Source organism: Rhipicephalus microplus, chromosome 1, assembly GCF_043290135.1.
Source record: "Rhipicephalus microplus isolate Deutch F79 chromosome 1, USDA_Rmic, whole genome shotgun sequence".
In the NCBI taxonomy this organism is placed as follows: Eukaryota; Metazoa; Arthropoda; class Arachnida; order Ixodida; family Ixodidae; genus Rhipicephalus; species Rhipicephalus microplus.
In genome coordinates, this window is record NC_134700.1 from 167145369 (window position 1) to 167163840 (window position 18472).

General features: G+C 41.1%; 1 protein-coding gene across 2 annotated transcripts in view; it reads right to left on the reverse strand.

Moving 5' to 3' along the window:
* The window catches only part of Fancd2, a 76627-nt gene extending 58204 nt beyond the window's left edge, over window positions 1–18423 (reverse strand). Inside the window, exons 1-16 of one of the 2 annotated variants that reach the window (XM_075887595.1) lie at window positions 18333–18423; window positions 18163–18243; window positions 17343–17468; window positions 14107–14174; window positions 13918–13970; window positions 13547–13594; window positions 9892–9952; window positions 8060–8115; window positions 7856–7928; window positions 6966–7093; window positions 6017–6104; window positions 5482–5586; window positions 4964–5037; window positions 3958–4045; window positions 3093–3128; window positions 900–1046 (exon numbers count right to left, since the gene is read on the reverse strand). In XM_075887595.1, the coding sequence (XP_075743710.1) occupies window positions 900–1046; window positions 3093–3128; window positions 3958–4045; window positions 4964–5037; window positions 5482–5586; window positions 6017–6104; window positions 6966–7093; window positions 7856–7928; window positions 8060–8115; window positions 9892–9952; window positions 13547–13594; window positions 13918–13970; window positions 14107–14174; window positions 17343–17468; window positions 18163–18243; window positions 18333–18375 (1275 nt within the window). In that variant the 5' untranslated portion in view covers window positions 18376–18423. The other variant, XM_075887596.1, reaches the window with a different exon arrangement.
* Between the last annotated feature and the right edge of the window lie 49 nt (window positions 18424–18472).

Sequence of the window (18472 nt, forward strand, 5' to 3'; positions counted from 1 at the left end):
AAAGGAGGAGCGTCTCCACGCGGAGAGAAGCAGATCAGCATTTGAGAGAAAACCAACATTCCATGGCAGCTTTTTAAAATTTTTTTTCTCTCTCCGCACGCATCGTTGAAAGAAGAAGGGTTACGTGGCAGGGACGGGGAAGGGGGAAGTGTGGCACCAGCACGTGAGAGACCCTCCTCTTCTCAAGGCACAGAGCCATGCTCCCGCAAGGAGCAAGGGCTGCAGCTGCAGAAGATAGTGTCTTTTTCCTTTCCTTCAACCACACATTCATTCAACCCAGCCACAGCTTTCTTTTTTTTTTTCTCCTCTCTCTCTTCGTGCACGGCGTTGGAAAGAGAAGGGTCTTTACGTGGCAGGGAGGGAAAAGGGAGAAGTGCGACACGGGCGCGTCGCAGATCGGCATTTGAGAGAGAGAAAACATTCCACCGCAGCCTTTTCTTTCCTTTTCATTTCCTTCGTGCACAGCGTTGAGGTGTCGCAGGTGCCACTGCTGGATTGGGCAGGGTGCTGAGAGCATTTTCGGAGCGCGGTATGTTCGAATTAACTGTCGCAAGTGCTTGCGCGTTCGAATTACCGGGCGTTTTCGCCCATTAGAATGCACATAGCTTTGACGAAACCTCATTGCGAGTTCGAATTAAACGGAAGTTTGAATTAATGAGATTCAACTGTGTCTATTTTCCATCGCACGCGTGGTCCCGTAGCAGTACATCGGGCTGCGAGGCGGTTTCCTCCTCTGCATGCTTATAGGTGTGCGCCCATCTGAGCATACACTGCCACAAACTGTTATAATCTATATAACGAAATAATGAATATAACGAAATAATTGTGGCTCCCCTTCAACTTCATTATAACGAGGTTTGAGTGTATGTATTCCCCGTACACAATGACAGAAAACTAACCTGCGGGTGTGAGTCAAAGGTCCGGTCAAGTAGGCTCCCTGTAAACTGGCCGCTGCGCACTTTCTTGCGAAGCAAACTTTCCACAGACTTGGCTTCGGGTTTCGGTAAGAACTTGTGCAGCATGACAAGAAACAAGATGTCTAGAGTCTAAAAAAATAGAAGCAAAAACTGAAATATTTTGCGTAATCCACGCTGGACAAAATCCTGCAAACAATGTTCAAGTAGTGAAATGTGAAACAGAACTGCTTCGAATTTTCATGTTCCCAAGTACAACATCAGAATCGAACAAGCTGCCTGGTGATGCAAGCATAATGTCGAATATGTTCGCTGAATTTTTGTTAATAGCATTTATGCATGTAAGTGGTTCACTGCATAAGTATTGCACAGGTAGTTTTCTCTGCTTGCATTGTACTTCTAGATGTGTATTGCTATTTCCCCCTCTCACTTAAGGGGGTACGTGGCGATGGGAATGGTAAATTTTGTCAAAATGTTCAGTTTTTCAATAATTTTTTTTTCTGTAATCCTGAGACCATGTTTTACATCATAGTGTGATTTTATACCAAAATAAGTAGTAGTAGTTGAGAAACACGTATTTTACTTGTGGGCTGTAGTCAAAAGCTGTGCAAAAATGGGGCATAGCAAACTGCAAATTTGAAGCTTTCCCTTGGCACAACGCCACCGTACTGGCATCATCATAAAGAAGACAGATTGGAGCTCAATGTAGCCACAAAGTTGCATTTCTCTAATGAAAAATAAAGCCAGCTTCCTTACAAGCTCCGTTTTCTTAGCTACTAGCTTTAATTTCTTCGAGCTACATTTTCTCAGCTTCATTTTTTGAGCAGTTGCTGTCAGTCATCCCTCTGCCATTTCGCAAGAAATTAAAATATAGCCATTCCGTGTTCTGGACTTAAATTCTGAGACATTGGTGAGTGCCGTAAAGCTGTCCATATTTGTGTTCACATCATACAGACTTTTATAATTCGCTTTTTGTAAAAGTTGTTGGTAAGTCCAGGACATTTAAAAGAAAATTTTGTGTGCTTACTTAAATATTAGAAACAAACCAATAGCATTATGTCACAATATTGGCCCTTGTGAATATCCTTACGCAAAAAATTTAACGAACTTGTGTATAATTAGCTAATTAACTTTGAGATGACAATAAGAGTCTATCAGGTGTTGTAACTCAGAAGTTATATAAGATAGCTCAAAACCAATTTCAGTTATGCTATCAGCAAAACAAATGACATCTGCATGCCAAATTTCATCGCTTTGGTTTCATAAATAACAAAGATAATTTTGATTGCCACGTCTCCCCTAAAATGCTGATGGTCACTGTGGGTAGTGAGGTTAATAAATAGAAAGAAAGCACTGCCTACAACCATGACATCAAAATACTACATCTGCGAGAAACTTGAGTGCGAACAACGCACATGAGAAGTAAGAGTCATGCAGACCTTGAGCTCCCACTTGCGCCACACTCACAACAGTGATGCTTCGTACTTTAAGCTTTGACATGCTTATCAACACGGTGTATACAGAAAAAAATAAATAAGTAAGAAACGCTAGGTCTGCACAGAATGCATAGCACAGTCACAGCGACAGCTGGAGCCTTTTTTATATACCCTTGCAGCAACTACTGCAAAGACAACACTTGCATGATACACTACACCATAAATTATAATTTTTGTGTAATGGAGAAGCGTCCACAATGTCATTATTCGTCATTCTTCGGAAAATCGTGGTACCCACTGCACACTTGTAAGGTGTTATGTGCATGTTATTGATGCTGTGACTGACAAAAATGAAAAATTATGCCTGAGGCTTTTGTAATGGGTTGGTGCATTAAACTACCCACTTGTTATGCAATTCACATTGTGTGGCAACTGGTTGTTACTTTACTCTTCCTAAAAAAATTTATTGCACATGTTTATGTGATTATTTACTCGGCATGAAGCCTGTATAGAGTCAGTTTGCAATGGAGTTTCAAGCACCGGTGTAGCTCAGTAGTAGAGTAGTGGACTGTCATGCATAGAAACCGGCTTTGACGCCCATTCTGTTCTCAGTATTCTTATTTAGGTAGTCTTTCTTTTATTTCGCACGACAGTGGTTACGGACACCAGTGGCGGCAATGGGCAACTACGTCGCACACGACCCTTGTTGTGATATCATAACAGCTTTCGCTGTAAAGCTTACCTTGTGCTCAGCAGCAACCTTGACATTCTCAATGACCTGCACAAATGGAATGGAATGCATTTTATCATTATTACTCAAATTGCTCAACTAATAGGATTGGTTTCATGATACTGCGGTTATAATACTTTCATTGGCATATTCACTGTCCATGCGTAAATGGCAAAATTTGTACAAAACGACGCTGCAGGAGATGGCCCGTTTTTGCAATGTGTCCTCCGACTAGGGAGAATCCACTAGCTATGGCAGTGGAAAACAGAACTACTAGAACGCTTTGGCACCAGCGAATGGCAGTCAGTGCAGCACCGACAGCCTGTGCTCTTATGCTAAATAAGAGATAATTAGGCACACAGGTAAAAGGCTTCATGCAGAGGACATACAAACGAAGATAGAAGCACAATTTGCCATACATAAGTGTCGTTTCATTCTAAAGGATTGACTGCAAGTTTACGTTCCAATACTTTTGAGGACTTCAAATAATACAAGCTTCTATAAGTTTGAGTGGAGCAGCCGTTCCATACAGGCACATATTCTAGTCATGTTGCTCCGTAAAGCTAACAGTATTAGGGACACTACGGGCATTTCATTAGACTGTCATCATAATTGGGGAACACGGAGGAAGGTGTTGCTGTAACAATTTCCACGAAAGATTGAGGCAATCTTTCAAAACTTCCACTAATATATTGGGATAATCTGACACCATTAATAGTGATTTAGATTGCACATGTTTTTGTTTTTCCTCAATATTCAAATACGTGAAGCAATGTGCTCATAAAGCCAATATATTCAACTACAAATCTTTGTTTTAGCATTCCTGTAACGTAACAAGCAATCAACATGAAAACTAAAATGATGAAGAAGCACAAACCTTCAGCCAAGCATCGCGGAGAAACCTGCGCAACTGCACGGCATTGGAAATTTCAATAAGTGTTTGGAGCTCCTCATCTTCCTCGGCACTGGGTACACATATAAAAAAATTTCACTTATAACATCTATGCTAATAGATTATCCAAACAAGAACCAACCTAGCTTATTCATTTCAATGGAACCAGGTAACCCCATTAGCCAAAGCAATAAAAGCTAACACTTCACATCTTGTTTAAAATATACGTAGCACATCTGGTCCCACAGTACATCAGTCAACCACTTACCCCCATGCCCGCACAAAAAATGTTTCTGAGTGAAATGTACAGTCCTGAAGTGATTAAAGAATGATACCTTATTAGCCAAAGGGCATATCATAAGCCTAAACATTCAGATATAAGAAAAGGTTACACAGTATCGCAGCAGCCACTCACTTAAACTTTTAGCAACACCACAGACAATAGCATAGGCATGGAAAAGCTAATACAGGTAAGTGTACTAACAACCTTAGGAGCTTGCACTAAGTCGCACAACACTAGGTCACAGCAGAGCTGGTGGGCACATTCCAGTTGCTCTTGTTAACCATCGGTACAGAATTTTTCGGCAGTCATGGAGTGCCTGCCAGTTCATAATGTTGATAATACTTTATCGACGAAAAACCGTGAACCTTGACCATAATAGCTCTACTGTGAAATGTGAGAATGTTTTGACAGCCATTGAGAATGCGACGTTTCATGACGTTGTTACTTTTCTATCAATGACACATGGCAAACCTCGACCATAACAACTTTGCTCCAAAAAAAATCTTAGCATTTCAAATAACCGCAACACTAGAAATACACCTGGGTCCAAGAACGGAGAACTCTAATGTATGCCTGACCGTCCTTGTTTTGCAATATGCAGGGACATGAACGCAGATGGAAGCAAATATCAAATGATAAGTTCCATCCCCTAAAACAAATAAGTAAACTACAGTGGAATGAGCAACAGTTAGGGGATGACAAGGATACCTGAAAGTAGTGGGTGTAGACGTGATTGGCAGAAGGTGACGGAGTTCGAGGTTGGCCCGCAGCTCAGATACTACCTGGAATGCAAGCAGGTGAGAACCACAGTTCCTGTAAGCTAGTAACAAGTACAAAGTGAACCTAAAATTTGGTAAAGTTGCTTTAAAACTCAAAAGCATGATCTGCCAATACAATGAAACATGAAATGCAAAATTCGAGCACAGTGCAGCCAGTAATTGTACAATTGCAGCTTGAAATATGCATTTTCACATAACGTTTAGTACTCAGCAAGAGCAATATGAGAAAGCGTATTTGAATGCGCAAACACTTTATAGCCAGTGGCTCAGCTAAAACATGCACGTAAGGACGTTGTAGCTATCTTTTGAATTGAACTTTATTAGGTGAACTGCAAAAGACTGGCTACATATCCACAAAAAGGGAGAAATATGCATACAAAAATCAATCCACAGTCGGTTGAGAAGCTCTGCTAAGTGTCAGACATATTTAGTAAACATTGAACATACCTGCGAAGCTTCCAGGGCTGTACAGTTGGAAAGCACAAATTTCACGGTTGGTGGCAGCTGGCTGAGCTTTAATGACTTCAACACAGTCAACACACGAGTACGAACCTGTTGAAGAGGACAGAAAAGTGCACAATCCCGAATAAGGATGCTTGCAGAAATGCTTATACATTTTATCCATGGTACTACTATAATAAAGAGCCTACACAATGCAGTGATATATACAGGTTGCATATGGTTCGACGGTACAGCAGACCACGAGTTTAAATGAGAGATTGTGGGAGCACGAGATCCTGCCGTCGCAAGCTGAGATATTCCATGTTCCTCCAAATTACCAATTGTGTACATTAGCATTGTATCGACACATTAAAATAAAAAATAAAGTCTTGAAAAGAGTATGAACATTTTGATACAGAAAAACACGAACTTCAATCAGGAATACCTCAATCAAGCTTATATCCTACCTCAATTCCTTAAAACGGTAAGATTGGTTTGACTTCAGTATGAAATCACATGCAAGCATATTTTAGGACGTTACCTCAGATATCACTTCCGGTTCCACGTAGAGATTACTGAGGGCTTCAAGTACAGTAGGACCAAGCTCCTTGTCATCGGTAAAAAGCTCGCTGCAAGAACATAGACGGAGTTGATCGGTACATTGATCCATTTGTCCGGGAGTTAAACCAATAATGACATCACAGAATTCCAACAGTAGTCAGCTTGTTTACATTTAGAAAAGATTAAACGAAATGCTTGTCGTCTTTCCTGCACTGCTCTAGCACTTGCCTGACAACCCGCTTCCCCATGTGACACATAAATGATGGCGAAAGCTGGTGTTGCAGCTAAAGAACATTTGGCAGCTCCTTCGCTGTGAAACTTGAGGAAGTGCATAGCCCAGATGCCCAACGATTCTCGTTCGTAGAGTTCCCACAGCATCGAAGAGACGCCAATGTTTGAGCTAAGCACGTACGGTTTTCCCAACACAAATGTAATCTTGTTAGAGAGATTCAGAAACTCCCTAACATGTGTGACATGTGCGCTACTTTTCGCTGCGCTTTATAGACTTTTTGCATGTTATGACAGTCGACACATGTGTCTTCTGCAGCAAGTCCAGTCAGGTTGTTTCCCCCATCAGACGTAGTGGCGCAACGCCTGTGAAGCGTAGGGGAAGGGGCATGCGCTCGCTCGTTGAGGCAGTGTTGCCCACTCTTTTGCAGCCCTGTTTCCGAAACATCCTTATCCATTTGTTTTAGTTATTGTAATTACTCCTTGGTTATTACTGCTAATTATATTATCTTAAACCTTGTTCACTCATAATAAACCCGGTTCGAGCATTGCTAGCTTGGTTATGGCCGTTATTGAGCGTGACCACACCACATGAGATGTATGAATGGATGACAAGTCAGGCCCCTAAAGTGCTTCGCACTTGAAAGAACTTACAACAAATTGTGTTTTACAAAAAATAATAAAAAGAGAATAATTTGTACCCAAGTTTTCGAGCTGCAGCTAGGTGTTCAGAGTCTTCTAATATGTGTGGCAGAGCAAGCACAAGGTCCTTACGCACATGCAGTGGAATCACAGGGAGGACTTCGTCAAAAACTTTGTTCATGAATGCCTGAAAGTGGACAAAAAGAAAACAGAAATAAAGCACAAGTTCGCCCCCTTACGTGAAACAGTAATACGATGGTTGATACTGATTGATATGTGGGGTTACACGTCCCAAAACCAATAATACGATGGGTGATGCAACACACTCCCTGGACGGTCGCTTCACTTTTTTACTTTAACCGAAAAACCTGCAGCACTTTAAAGGCATTAAGGCAGAGGAAACACCACACTTAAAAAAAAGAAAGAAAGAAATGTGCATGTGGAATACTATTTTAAAAGAGCAAAAGAGAACAGAACACTTATTAAGTAACACAATGTAAGGATAACAGAGCTCTGCGTAAGGCCAGCAACCTTCAAAGCTACATGAAAGGTTGTTTATTATGAAACGATGTCAATAACTAAAAAAAGAAGTGTTCTGGTATTGTTTCACACAGATAATTTGAGTGAATCTTTACTCATCCACACAAGCAGTCTCCGTACAAGCAAAATAACTTTACTGGGCAAAAGATCTAGCACATGTCTTTGTTTATGGATGCTGTACTATATTTATAGATTACAAAAGCAACAACAGCAGCCATGGCATTTTGTTGGGTGACAATGTACTATCATTGAATTTACAATGAATGCAATGACGTTACAATTACTTGTGGAGTTTATTATCAACATATCTCCAGTCCCATAATAGGCCATAACAACCAACTACAGCAAGTTCATGTTCCCTTTATCAATGCCACTCGAAAGCTTCGTTGGGTAAAGTACAACGACAAACCTTGGTGCCTGCGAGACCATCCAGCCACTTGAACTGGTTGAGCACTTGGACATGGAAGGTGTTTGCTGGTGACCTGCGACATTCACCAGTATGGGCATTAAATGGACATGAACAGTAAGTAAACAACACAAGGTGAGAAGTAAGAAGTAGAAAAGTAACACTACCATAAAACTGTTTTTGTTTTTCAATTAAATCGATACTTACTCGTCAGTAACAGCCACCTCCACCATTTTTTCCAATAGCTGCTCTGTCAGACCCCACTGCAATGCATATATGGGAAACAGGATAAATGTTACATCGGAAATGATATCATGTTTAAAAACATGGTATGCAAGGCTATCAGTCCAATGTCAGCAACAATACTAATGCAGAGATGATACCTAAAGCATGCAATCAATGCATGCTTTAAGTGTCACCTGAAAGAAAAATATGACTCACAGGGTAACAATAATAATAATTGTTGAGGCTCAACATTTCAAAACCACGATATGATTATGAGAAACGCCGCTGTGGAAGGCTCCGGTAATTTTGACCACCTGGGGCTCTTTACCATGCAGCTAAATAGAAGTACACAATCCACAAGCATTTCCTCTTCCATGAAAAATGTTGCCGCAGCAGCCGTGATTCAATCCCGCGGCCTTTGGGTCAACAGCTGAGCACTAGGCTATCGTGGCGAGTATAACCTTTACGCATTTGCCTAAGAAGACTAGAAGGCTAAAGCCATCTCTTTCTTTTCAGTCAATCGTATTTATCCTCTATCCCCAAAAGTTTTCTGCATTTGCCGTGGTTTTTCACTGCCTCCGGAATCAGAGGCATTGATGATGTCACCAACTGTGGCAGTCTGTGACATCACGAGTACATCAGAGGGTGACGTTATTGTATTATGATGATTTTCACATCATTCTTGTTGACACCAATGGTGGTGGCTCGTGAAGTATCATCAGGTCTCGCAAAATAGAAAGTAAGCTGATGTCTACGATCAATTTTTGCATATGATGAGACACCTATTGCTTTAATATATGAGGGTGTGAGTGCATTAGAGGTGAGCAGGTGCTACTTTTAACATGTTAGCATTAGTGGGGGCGTGATGAACAAAGCGAGAGAAAAAAGGGCGTCCTAGTTTTTGTGTGAAGCTATTTGTTTACATAGTTGGCCCAGTGTATTTACTATCATACTAGCACTTGACTAGTGTTAAATATCACGATAATTGAAGGCAGTTAGAAAATTTAGTTAATGCTAACACATTGCCCTTGCAATTGCAGCTAAATCATTATGCAAGAACAAAATGCATACACCAACACCAAAACCTGTGCCAGTGCCATCTGTAGTCTGGACTAAGCATCACACAAATATCCCAGTTCGAGGTCGACATCAGTCTCACTTTCTCCTTCTTAAGCTCACGTGTTAATACGGTGCTGTACATGACGTATCAGCACAGGCTATCCCAATTTACTCTCCTAATAACAGCTGTACTGGTTGTCTTGAAGGTGATTGTGCTTTCGACCGACAGAAAGCATGAAGACAGATTGATACTTCAGCAAGCAGCACCAACAGAGCAGTGTCGATACATAGCATTGGCTATGTTATTTTTCCTAGCAGTATGGTGAAACGACATGTCCCACAAAGCAATAATTAACAGACCAGCATTGAATATTCATCAGAGCATCTCACTAAGCTTTCAATAAACTTTAATGTCTTTTACTAATTACTGTATGCATTTTTTATATTTCTAATTTGCTTCAATCTTCAGTTTGTAATGAACTACATATATAAGTAAATATTTTTTCCAGTCAAGTCAACCTTGGCACCAATCCTGCCTTAATCTGATTTCCCCAATTATTAAGCATGACTTAGATTCCGCCTGCGTAATACTCTTAAAACATTTCGGATTTTGCAGAATAGCATAAGCAGCTGATGTCAGAGAAGTGGTGTTGTAAATACATAAAAGTAGACAAAAAGCCCACACAGGCATTCACAAAGCCTGATGAAAGAGCTGCGATCGCACTAAGAATGAAAGCTGCAAATCGGAAGCAAACCTGCAGTGGTTCCACACGAAGAAAGAGACGAAACACACTGTCTCGGTTTTTCAGCGTGCCACTAAAAGGGTAAAAAAGAAGAAAGAAAGGTCTAATCACACACAAGCAAGATATAGACCCTCTAAAATAATGGCAAGCACAAATGGTAAAAAATTGTCTCTGTAAATTTCTCCTTAGCTGTCCCACAAAGTGATCACAACAGTGAAAGCCGAATGAGGGCAAGTTGGTTATCATACATTTCAACCCTTTCACTGTCACAGGTGGGTCATTCCCCGCCAAACGTCCCAGCCATTTTGGCGATCATCTCATATGTATTTGAAAGAAATTGTGCCGACTTACTGTATTGAAAACAGTGAAACAATAGAATATTTAGAATATTTCCAAAAGGAACAATTTTTTGGCCACGTGGCTGCCTTCTGAACTTCCCGGAATGTCGTTTGGGCATTGTTTGTGAAAAAAAAATATATTTTTTAAAGTGCCACTTCTTTTTTTCTATATCAAATTTGGTCTACATGTCAAGTAAAGGTTCTTGTGTAAGGTGTTTTAAGCTCAGTGATATTACTACAATTTTACTGGCACATACGCCTCCAAGAATTCAACCAAAATTTGTTGTGTTTGCATTTTTTCTATTGAAATGCTGCACTTTGTATAAATATCTGAGTAGCAAATACTTATTTCACAGAAATTATATTTTGAGGGAAAAATATTTTTAGACCTCCCAAGCTGTTAAACTTTACGAGAAAATTCTGAAGTTTCACAAAATCATGATTTTTGTCCATGTTGAGACACAATTCATACATTGGGGTGGTCCAAGTAAAAATCACCTTTATAATTATATCGAAAGCAAATAAACAGTTCTTTGTATATGGCAAATCTTATTACATTTTTTGTTTTAAGGAAGAAAATAATTTATTAACGTTCCCATTAACGGCAATGACAAATTTCAAGGCGGCGCCTATCTTTCGAATAGGAAGATAGACGCCAATGGGAAAGTTAAAAAAATATTTTCTTTCTTAAAACAAAAAATGTAACTATAATATTTCCCATATAAAAAGATCTGCATATTTGATTTCGATATAAAGGTGATTTTCAAGTGAAGCACCACAAGGTGCAAATTGTGCCTCCATATGGACAAAAATGACAATTATGTGAAATTTGTGATTTTTTTTCTCGTAAAGTATAGCAGCTTGAGAGGTCTACAAATATTTTTTCCTCAAAATATACCTTCTGTGGAGCAAGTATTCATTACCCATATATTCATACAAAGTGCAGTATTGTAATAGAAAAAGTGCTGGCTAAATTCTTGGAGGCGTAAGTATCAGTAAAATTGCACAAATATTACTGAGCTTCAAACACTTTACACGAGCACCTTTACTTAACATGTAGACCATATTTGGTATAGAAGGAAGGATTTGTACTTTTTCACAAACACCCAAACGACATTCCAAAAAGTTCAGAAGGCAGCCCCGTGAACAAAAATGTTTTTCTCTCCGAAATATTCTAGCAGTTCACTGTTTTCAATCCAGTAAATCAGCCCAATTTTTTTTCAAATACACTTGAGATGGTCGCCGAAATGGCTGGGATGTCTGGTATGGAATGACCAAGCTGTACTGGTACATTCTCCATCGTGCCTTCGAAAATTCATCCCTAACTACAAAGGTGGCATAATTTAGCCTGAATCTACTGGTTGCGCCATCTGTCGAAGGTTTTTAGAAGGATGTACTATTTTCCCCACTTGCTGTGTTAAAACGTGTATTGAAGAGCATGGAGTAACCATGCCCACCATTTTTTGCTAGAGGTACGGCCGCTCATGCTGGGTGATCATGCGGCGCACGTGTGATTACAGGTATGTATAAGGGTTGTTCTGCTATCAAACGTCAGTTTGCAGGTTTTTCTTTTTTCTATTCTTCTGTTCGCATGTCTGCAACGGAACCTCTCCAAGAGACCAAAACATGACTTGATCCCTGCTTTCACTCGCTCACCGTGACCTCTATGGCTGCTATAAGCAGCAAAAAAAAAAAGTTTCATACTCTTTTCATATCTCTCTGCCATCTTGACTTCACAACGTACCTTTTCCCTGCATTACAAAATTCTCTGCTATTTCTGAAACCAAGTCGACACTCAGGGTGTTCCATAGCCGCAAACACACAACAGTGTAAGGGATAAGAAGTTCGCAGCACAAGCACGTAAATGCAGAAATAAAAGTGACACTGCGAAGTTAAAGTAAGGAAGCATGCACACGAGCACTTGTGGGCGTCCTTTTTTGCTTTCCTTACCTCACTGTGTCACTTCTCTTTTGTCACTTACATGCTTCCGCCCTAAACGTTTAAAGACGATAGTCTTTCTTGGGGACCTTCGACGCAAAAATTTTGGTCTGTCTGTCTGTACATTTACCTGTTTGTCCACTCCTAACAGCATCGGGTATTTGAAACGACTGACCCCATCCACAGCGCCCACTTATGTTGCTCAAGATTCAGCGTTCATACTTGTGCAATTGTCAATTAAAAAGCAATTATTGCACGTGTATGGGGCACCATAACAACACGTATATATTCTGCATGAGCGCCTTTTACTAGAAAAGGCATACATAAGTAATTTTAAGGACTGTAGCACTTATCACGCTGTGCTGACCATCCAACGCTTACACGGAAAGGTGAGTGTTTCCAACGCTTTGCTAAAACGAGATGGTGGTGGCACCTACCCGTCGCCTTGCGTTCTACACCTTATCACCTCTGAGCTGGGCGCGCACACCCGTCATGTCTTACGTATGACGCGACTTGATGCACTCGTTCGCCTCCGCTGCACGCTCGAGGCACTCTAACGCAGCGCCTCCAGAATACCATTCACCGATTTTCTTGAGCATAACATCAAATAAATGTTTCGTTCCCTCTCTCCACACGCAAGACTATCATCTTTCGATGACATTTGCAGATTAAACGCAGATACGGGGCCAATTTTTTTAAATGAAAGCAGAAGGATGGCTTTACTAGAAGCAACAATGAAGGGAAGAAGAAATGGTGAACCTGCTGTACAGTGTCTTTTACTAAAGGCAGAGTATTGGAGAGCTGGACATTAATTCTGACCATGTGCGATTCTTAACCAAATGCATTTACCATGCTAAAACCATGCACCTTTTGAATTTCGCCCACTTCAAAAAGTGGTTGGCATGGTTAGCATTCAAATACAGAATGTTGAACCCTGTACAGAAACACTAAAGCCACGAGAGTGTCAAGAAATAGAATCCAAAACAAATGTTACAGAATACGACCGCAGAAATACAGCCTTGTTTTTCCTTCAGAACCACTAAATGTTATAAGTAGACTGTGAAGGAAGTCATGCCAAAGAAAGACATGAACTTCTGATTGCAGGCAAGTGCTTCCAAACTTTTCAAGCAAACCCTTTATACTTGAATTAATTCCCACGTTGGTAGGCAGTTTTTCTTTTAATTTCATTTGATGCAGTGCAAATAGACAGGAAATAAACAAACACATAGAATGCATGTAGGCAGCCAGTATCTAAATCAAGTCTTACCCATTTGCATCGCACAAGATAAGTTTTTCAAGAACTGGCTGATTAACCAAGAAAAGACAGCTGAGGCACACTTCACAAGCGCACGCAGCCAAGTATTATCCATGAATGGTATACCCTCACTCACCTGCTGTCATTCGAATTCTGATAAGTTACCGTGAGTGCTTTTTGCAGCCTGAAAAGGAGAGCAAGAAAAAACTGCCAATGTCTTTGGCACAACAATGCATCAAGCACACACAAAGTGGTTATGACAGAAACAACGCTGACAGGAGACGCGTTGAAGCGCTTTTACATTGTAAAGCAACAACAGTTTTTTGCTCACTTCCAGTAAACACTAGAGTGAATTACAGGTTTAAATATGTAATTAAATGTCAGTGCATGCAGGCCTGTTGCAAGAGCAAAAATGAAATCATGACGGACAGCAGAGCTACAATTTATGAAGCAACTTCAATTAGTTGCCACACTTAAGCCTGGTTACAAAGACAAAGTAAACGTTACCTGTCTTGGTTATCTAAATACTCCTTTATTTCCTTCAGAACTTCTGTAACAACCTTCAAAAGAGAGAGAGCGAGAAAGGAAGAAAACAAGTGACATTTATGCAGACAGAAAATGAAAGTTTTTAATAATGTGTTGCTGTAATAGTTATGAAACAAGCACAGTAACAAAAAAAGTGTGTGTATATCTCACCTGAGGGTATTCAGGATGTTCTTTCAAACTTTGAGTGAAATCCTTGCTGAATGTACTTGATTCAGTACCTACAGTAGCAAATTCGGATAGTTGGAACATACTCATCACAATCAGCAAAAAAAAAAAAAAAAAGAAAGAAAAATCCCGCATATCCACGTCGTGAATGATGATGAAGGAACTTGCTCCAGATTAAATTTGGTAAACCGTAAATCCTCTGTACATATGCTCAATCATCATCATCATATACAGACGTGACACGAAAGGTGTGGTGTGATTGTATGTACACGTTACACACACTGTTTTTTTTCTAAGAGCCATGCCACACAGCCTGGTGCCAGCCCACAAGCATCATACCATCTGCTGTCTTGGACAGCCATTCCCCTACACATTCGTCATCTTGTCGCCATTTGATGGTGGGCTGTACCAGTTATATGCACAGTGCGCCACTCGTCTGTGTAGAACACATATAGGCTGTCGACAGACGTACCATTGTCGGCAGTCAAGAAGCTGCAATGCGCTATGCCTGGAGCGGCATCGACCATGGAATTCACATTACTTCCACCACCAGAATTTCGAACGCACGTCTCTTCCCTGCTCGCTGCTCATAGCGACACACAGTCATCCTGGTCCTCGCCGGCAGCGTAAAGCCAGTATGGAGCCTCGCCCGCTGCGCTCAGGCAGAAGCGGCGGCGCACCATCTGGTGAGCGCTCTTGAAACAAAGAGCACAGCTGCGCCTCTAGCGGAAGCAATGAGCCTAGCGAACACACCGGTGCAATGACGAGAGACAACCCACCAACAAAAAGAGCAAGCTCCTAAAAAAACACACAATCACAAGGAAGTGCACGACACAAGCCCTTACCTCTAATTTGTTATGTATAACATACACTGTACTGTACTGTGCCTATTTACCTTTCAATGCAGTTTGCATTCGCATTTAGCCATAGGCCAGAATGAGTGGACCTCAAAAGTAAATAATACCAGTCACTACATACTTTTAATAACTGTTTCATTGATCACTAATAAAAGACATTCCGCCAGCTTTTGTGCACTGTTTACCATTGCAGCAACCCTGACGGCCGTGCTCACAAACCAATCTTATCCTTATCTCATGTTTAAAAATCTTATCCTTATCTCATGTTTTCCCTAAGTTTGTGTACACACTACATGCGTCATAAGGCCACAAAAACAGTGCCAGGATAAAAAATAACTACAAGACTAGTTTGTGGACGCCAACGTATTTTGTTTATCAAATGCCCTAATGGCACAAAACTGACAGCATAAAAGCGAGATGAGAATAAGGTTGGTTTGTGAAGATGGGCCTGAGAAGTGTTTTTCAGATCGTGGTTATGCTCAAACTTTTACCCCTGTCACTGGAGACCTTTGGTTTTGCTGTATACATAGATATTATACTACCAGGCACTAGGTTCATAACAAGCGGGGCTTAGAAACACCTGCCCTCCCCAAATTTCTAATGGTGGGTGGGTGTTTTACCCAAAATGAACAGATAGGTGCATTTCTCAAATAGTCGAGTCGTTCAGCAAGTGCTCCCCTCCGTAAAAAGTTTGTGGCTACAGGCCTGCTAAATGGTACATGGCATTCACCCTGTACCATCTTGCACACTAAAAACCTGTGAACCTCTTGGGGTGTATTTCTATCACATAACAATAATAAAAAAATATCTTGAGGGCCTTTCATTTTTTATTGCTGCACATTTGTTATTTGCAAGTCACAAACCACGTGTACACCATCAGCATGACATTACTTTCTTGATAGGAAGATAACAAGCAACAGGTTTTCGAGAAATAAAATGTGAGCAAGCCAGATAACTATTTCGTGACAGGAAAATGGCCCAAACGACGCAAGTGTTTCTAGGGCAAGTAGCACAGAGTTTAGTGAACAAGGATACTGCTGGTGTAATACTGTTACAGTTACAGAACTATCAAAATGCTATGCTTTCCTTATCTTTTTTCCTTTGACAGGTACACTCATGTGATACAAAAATTTTTCTAAAGCACCAGCGCTACAGAATTTCACTTGGCTGCTTTGTGGCTTTCGCTACCTATATAGTAACTCGGTATTTTGCAAAGCACATAGAGAAATGCTAGCAGACTGTATTGATGGCCAATCGTTATTAATCTAGAAAATTCTTGGAAGTACTGGCAAGGTATGTCCTGTTCATTAACACTAACATGAATATTGTTTTTGCAACCTAGGAACATGTAAAGAAAAGACCAGGAAGTTATGCAACACAGTTCGCTTGAGAACAATCATTCATTAAATCCCTTGGTGATCTTCCATAACTACTACTTTTCCTGTTTCTCGTGAAACTGTGGCAGGTGCAGTTATGCAGCCAGACGGAATATTCATGAAAGTTAGCCTCTTCTGCACCAGTTACACCTAATCAACACTTCCTAAATTCTATACACAGCTCATTATAAAGCACCCCTTTTGGACCTCCTTTATAACGCAGTCACTGTTGCAGAGAACGAACTCCTTCAGCTTCATGCCCAGCAACAAAAAAGCAACAGTGACCTCACTTTGCCTGTCTCAGGTGCACCTTACATCCCTCATGACAGCACGCTTATATTGCCTTTAGCAAAATCTACAATTTTCTGCAAGAGATGTCTTGTGTACGGAGGTCAAATCATTTGTCTAGAATGCAGAAACAGCACACTCTAGCATGTTCCCGCACACTTCGGCACCAGATATACCATATAGCAAACAGTTTGAGACAGCCCACTCTAAATTCATTCTTAGCAGCCATGCATGCTATAATTTTGTCTCTTTCAAACCAAGCATAATCAGCAAACAACGCAACTGCAGTCTGCGGCGCTCCGTTCGAGTGTTCTAGACAAGTGTGTTGACCTCTGTACACGCAACCTCTTTGATGCATACTATATATACAGCTGCACATTGTAAAACCTGAACGCGCGAGCATCGACCACTAAATTTGTGAGCACCTGTTCCGGGTGTACGGTTCCCAGAACAGACTAGCCGAAGACAGCTGCCCAGGACTGTTCATTGCAGGCATGCACGTATTCTCGTTCATTTTGCCGCTGTGCTCCGTTAAAAGCCGCTTATCAACTGGGAGGTACATTCACGCATTCAGGTTAAGAAAAATGGGCTAGTGTACATCCTCTCGCTCATGTTTGAACAAACAAGGTGAACCTATTCATGCACAGTTTTATAAATAGAATCTATCAACAAATTTACAAGCTCACACTGTTATACTCACTCAAGGTGTTGTGCCTTCTGCCCGAGTTAAGGGTAAGACCACACTTCTTGGCAAGAGAGCAGAGGTAGGCTCCCTTTTTATACTCGTCATTGTCATCAAAGACCTGGATAGACGTGAACGACCGACCTGCAAACAAATAAGAAGTTACAATAACTTTTGCAAGTGGGGTTCATACGCACTAACAAAGAAAGCAAGGAATGACAAGCTGGCCCAAAACTCCAATTCAACTTGTGACATTATCTGGTAATGGAGAACAATGTTAACAGCCTCACGTCTAATATTGGTAACTTCGTTCGCCCAAGCCCTTGCATTTGTTTATGCTGACCGCATATCGTTAAAATTGTGGCTTGCAGTGAATTGTTGCACACAACTGTGACCAGTTCGTGAAACTATCGACGGAAACCTCAAAAACACGTTAAAGAAGTGTCTGCTAACGATGCATCAACATGGTTTCAGGCAGCGCCTAGACTGTCACTCGAGAATGTGAAACTGCGTAGCCTAGGATCCGCTGAACTTTTAACAGACGTGCAAGCTGTGCCGACGAAAATGGCTAACACATTACAAGCGCACGTTATAATATGAGTGCTGAAATGAAGTTACCAAAATTGTTCATGCTGCACGACTTTCGGAAACGATTCAACTGAGCTTGCGCAGTCAGAACGTGCGTTGCTTGAGGCTTTTTAATCAGCCGAAGCTAGCGGCGAACTTGCACATTGAATACGTGTGTCTTCGGAACGTATCGTAAGACTCATTCAGCGAAGTGCCACAGAGAAAGCAAGGTGGAGAAAGCATCAACTTTCTGAGCGTCATCGAAACTGACCGTGCTGAGACCGCACCGACACCTCCGACATGTGATCTCCGTACATGACTCGTCGCTCGCCCTGGGATGGCCCATTTTTTTCTGAAAGAGAATGAAGTACGAGTTGAACTCCAACAGGAAACCGCAAAAGCAATTATCCAGCCGTTAATTAAGCGTTGCATGATATTCACGTTTAAGAACTTTGGAAGAAAAGCGCGCGTTTTTCGACATCATCCTCGGCGTTATCTCAGGCGTGTCAAAACCGGCCTGATTGGTAGTTTTGTGCCCCTGGTGGCAAAAAAATGAAACTTATTGCGTTTATTTGGACGTT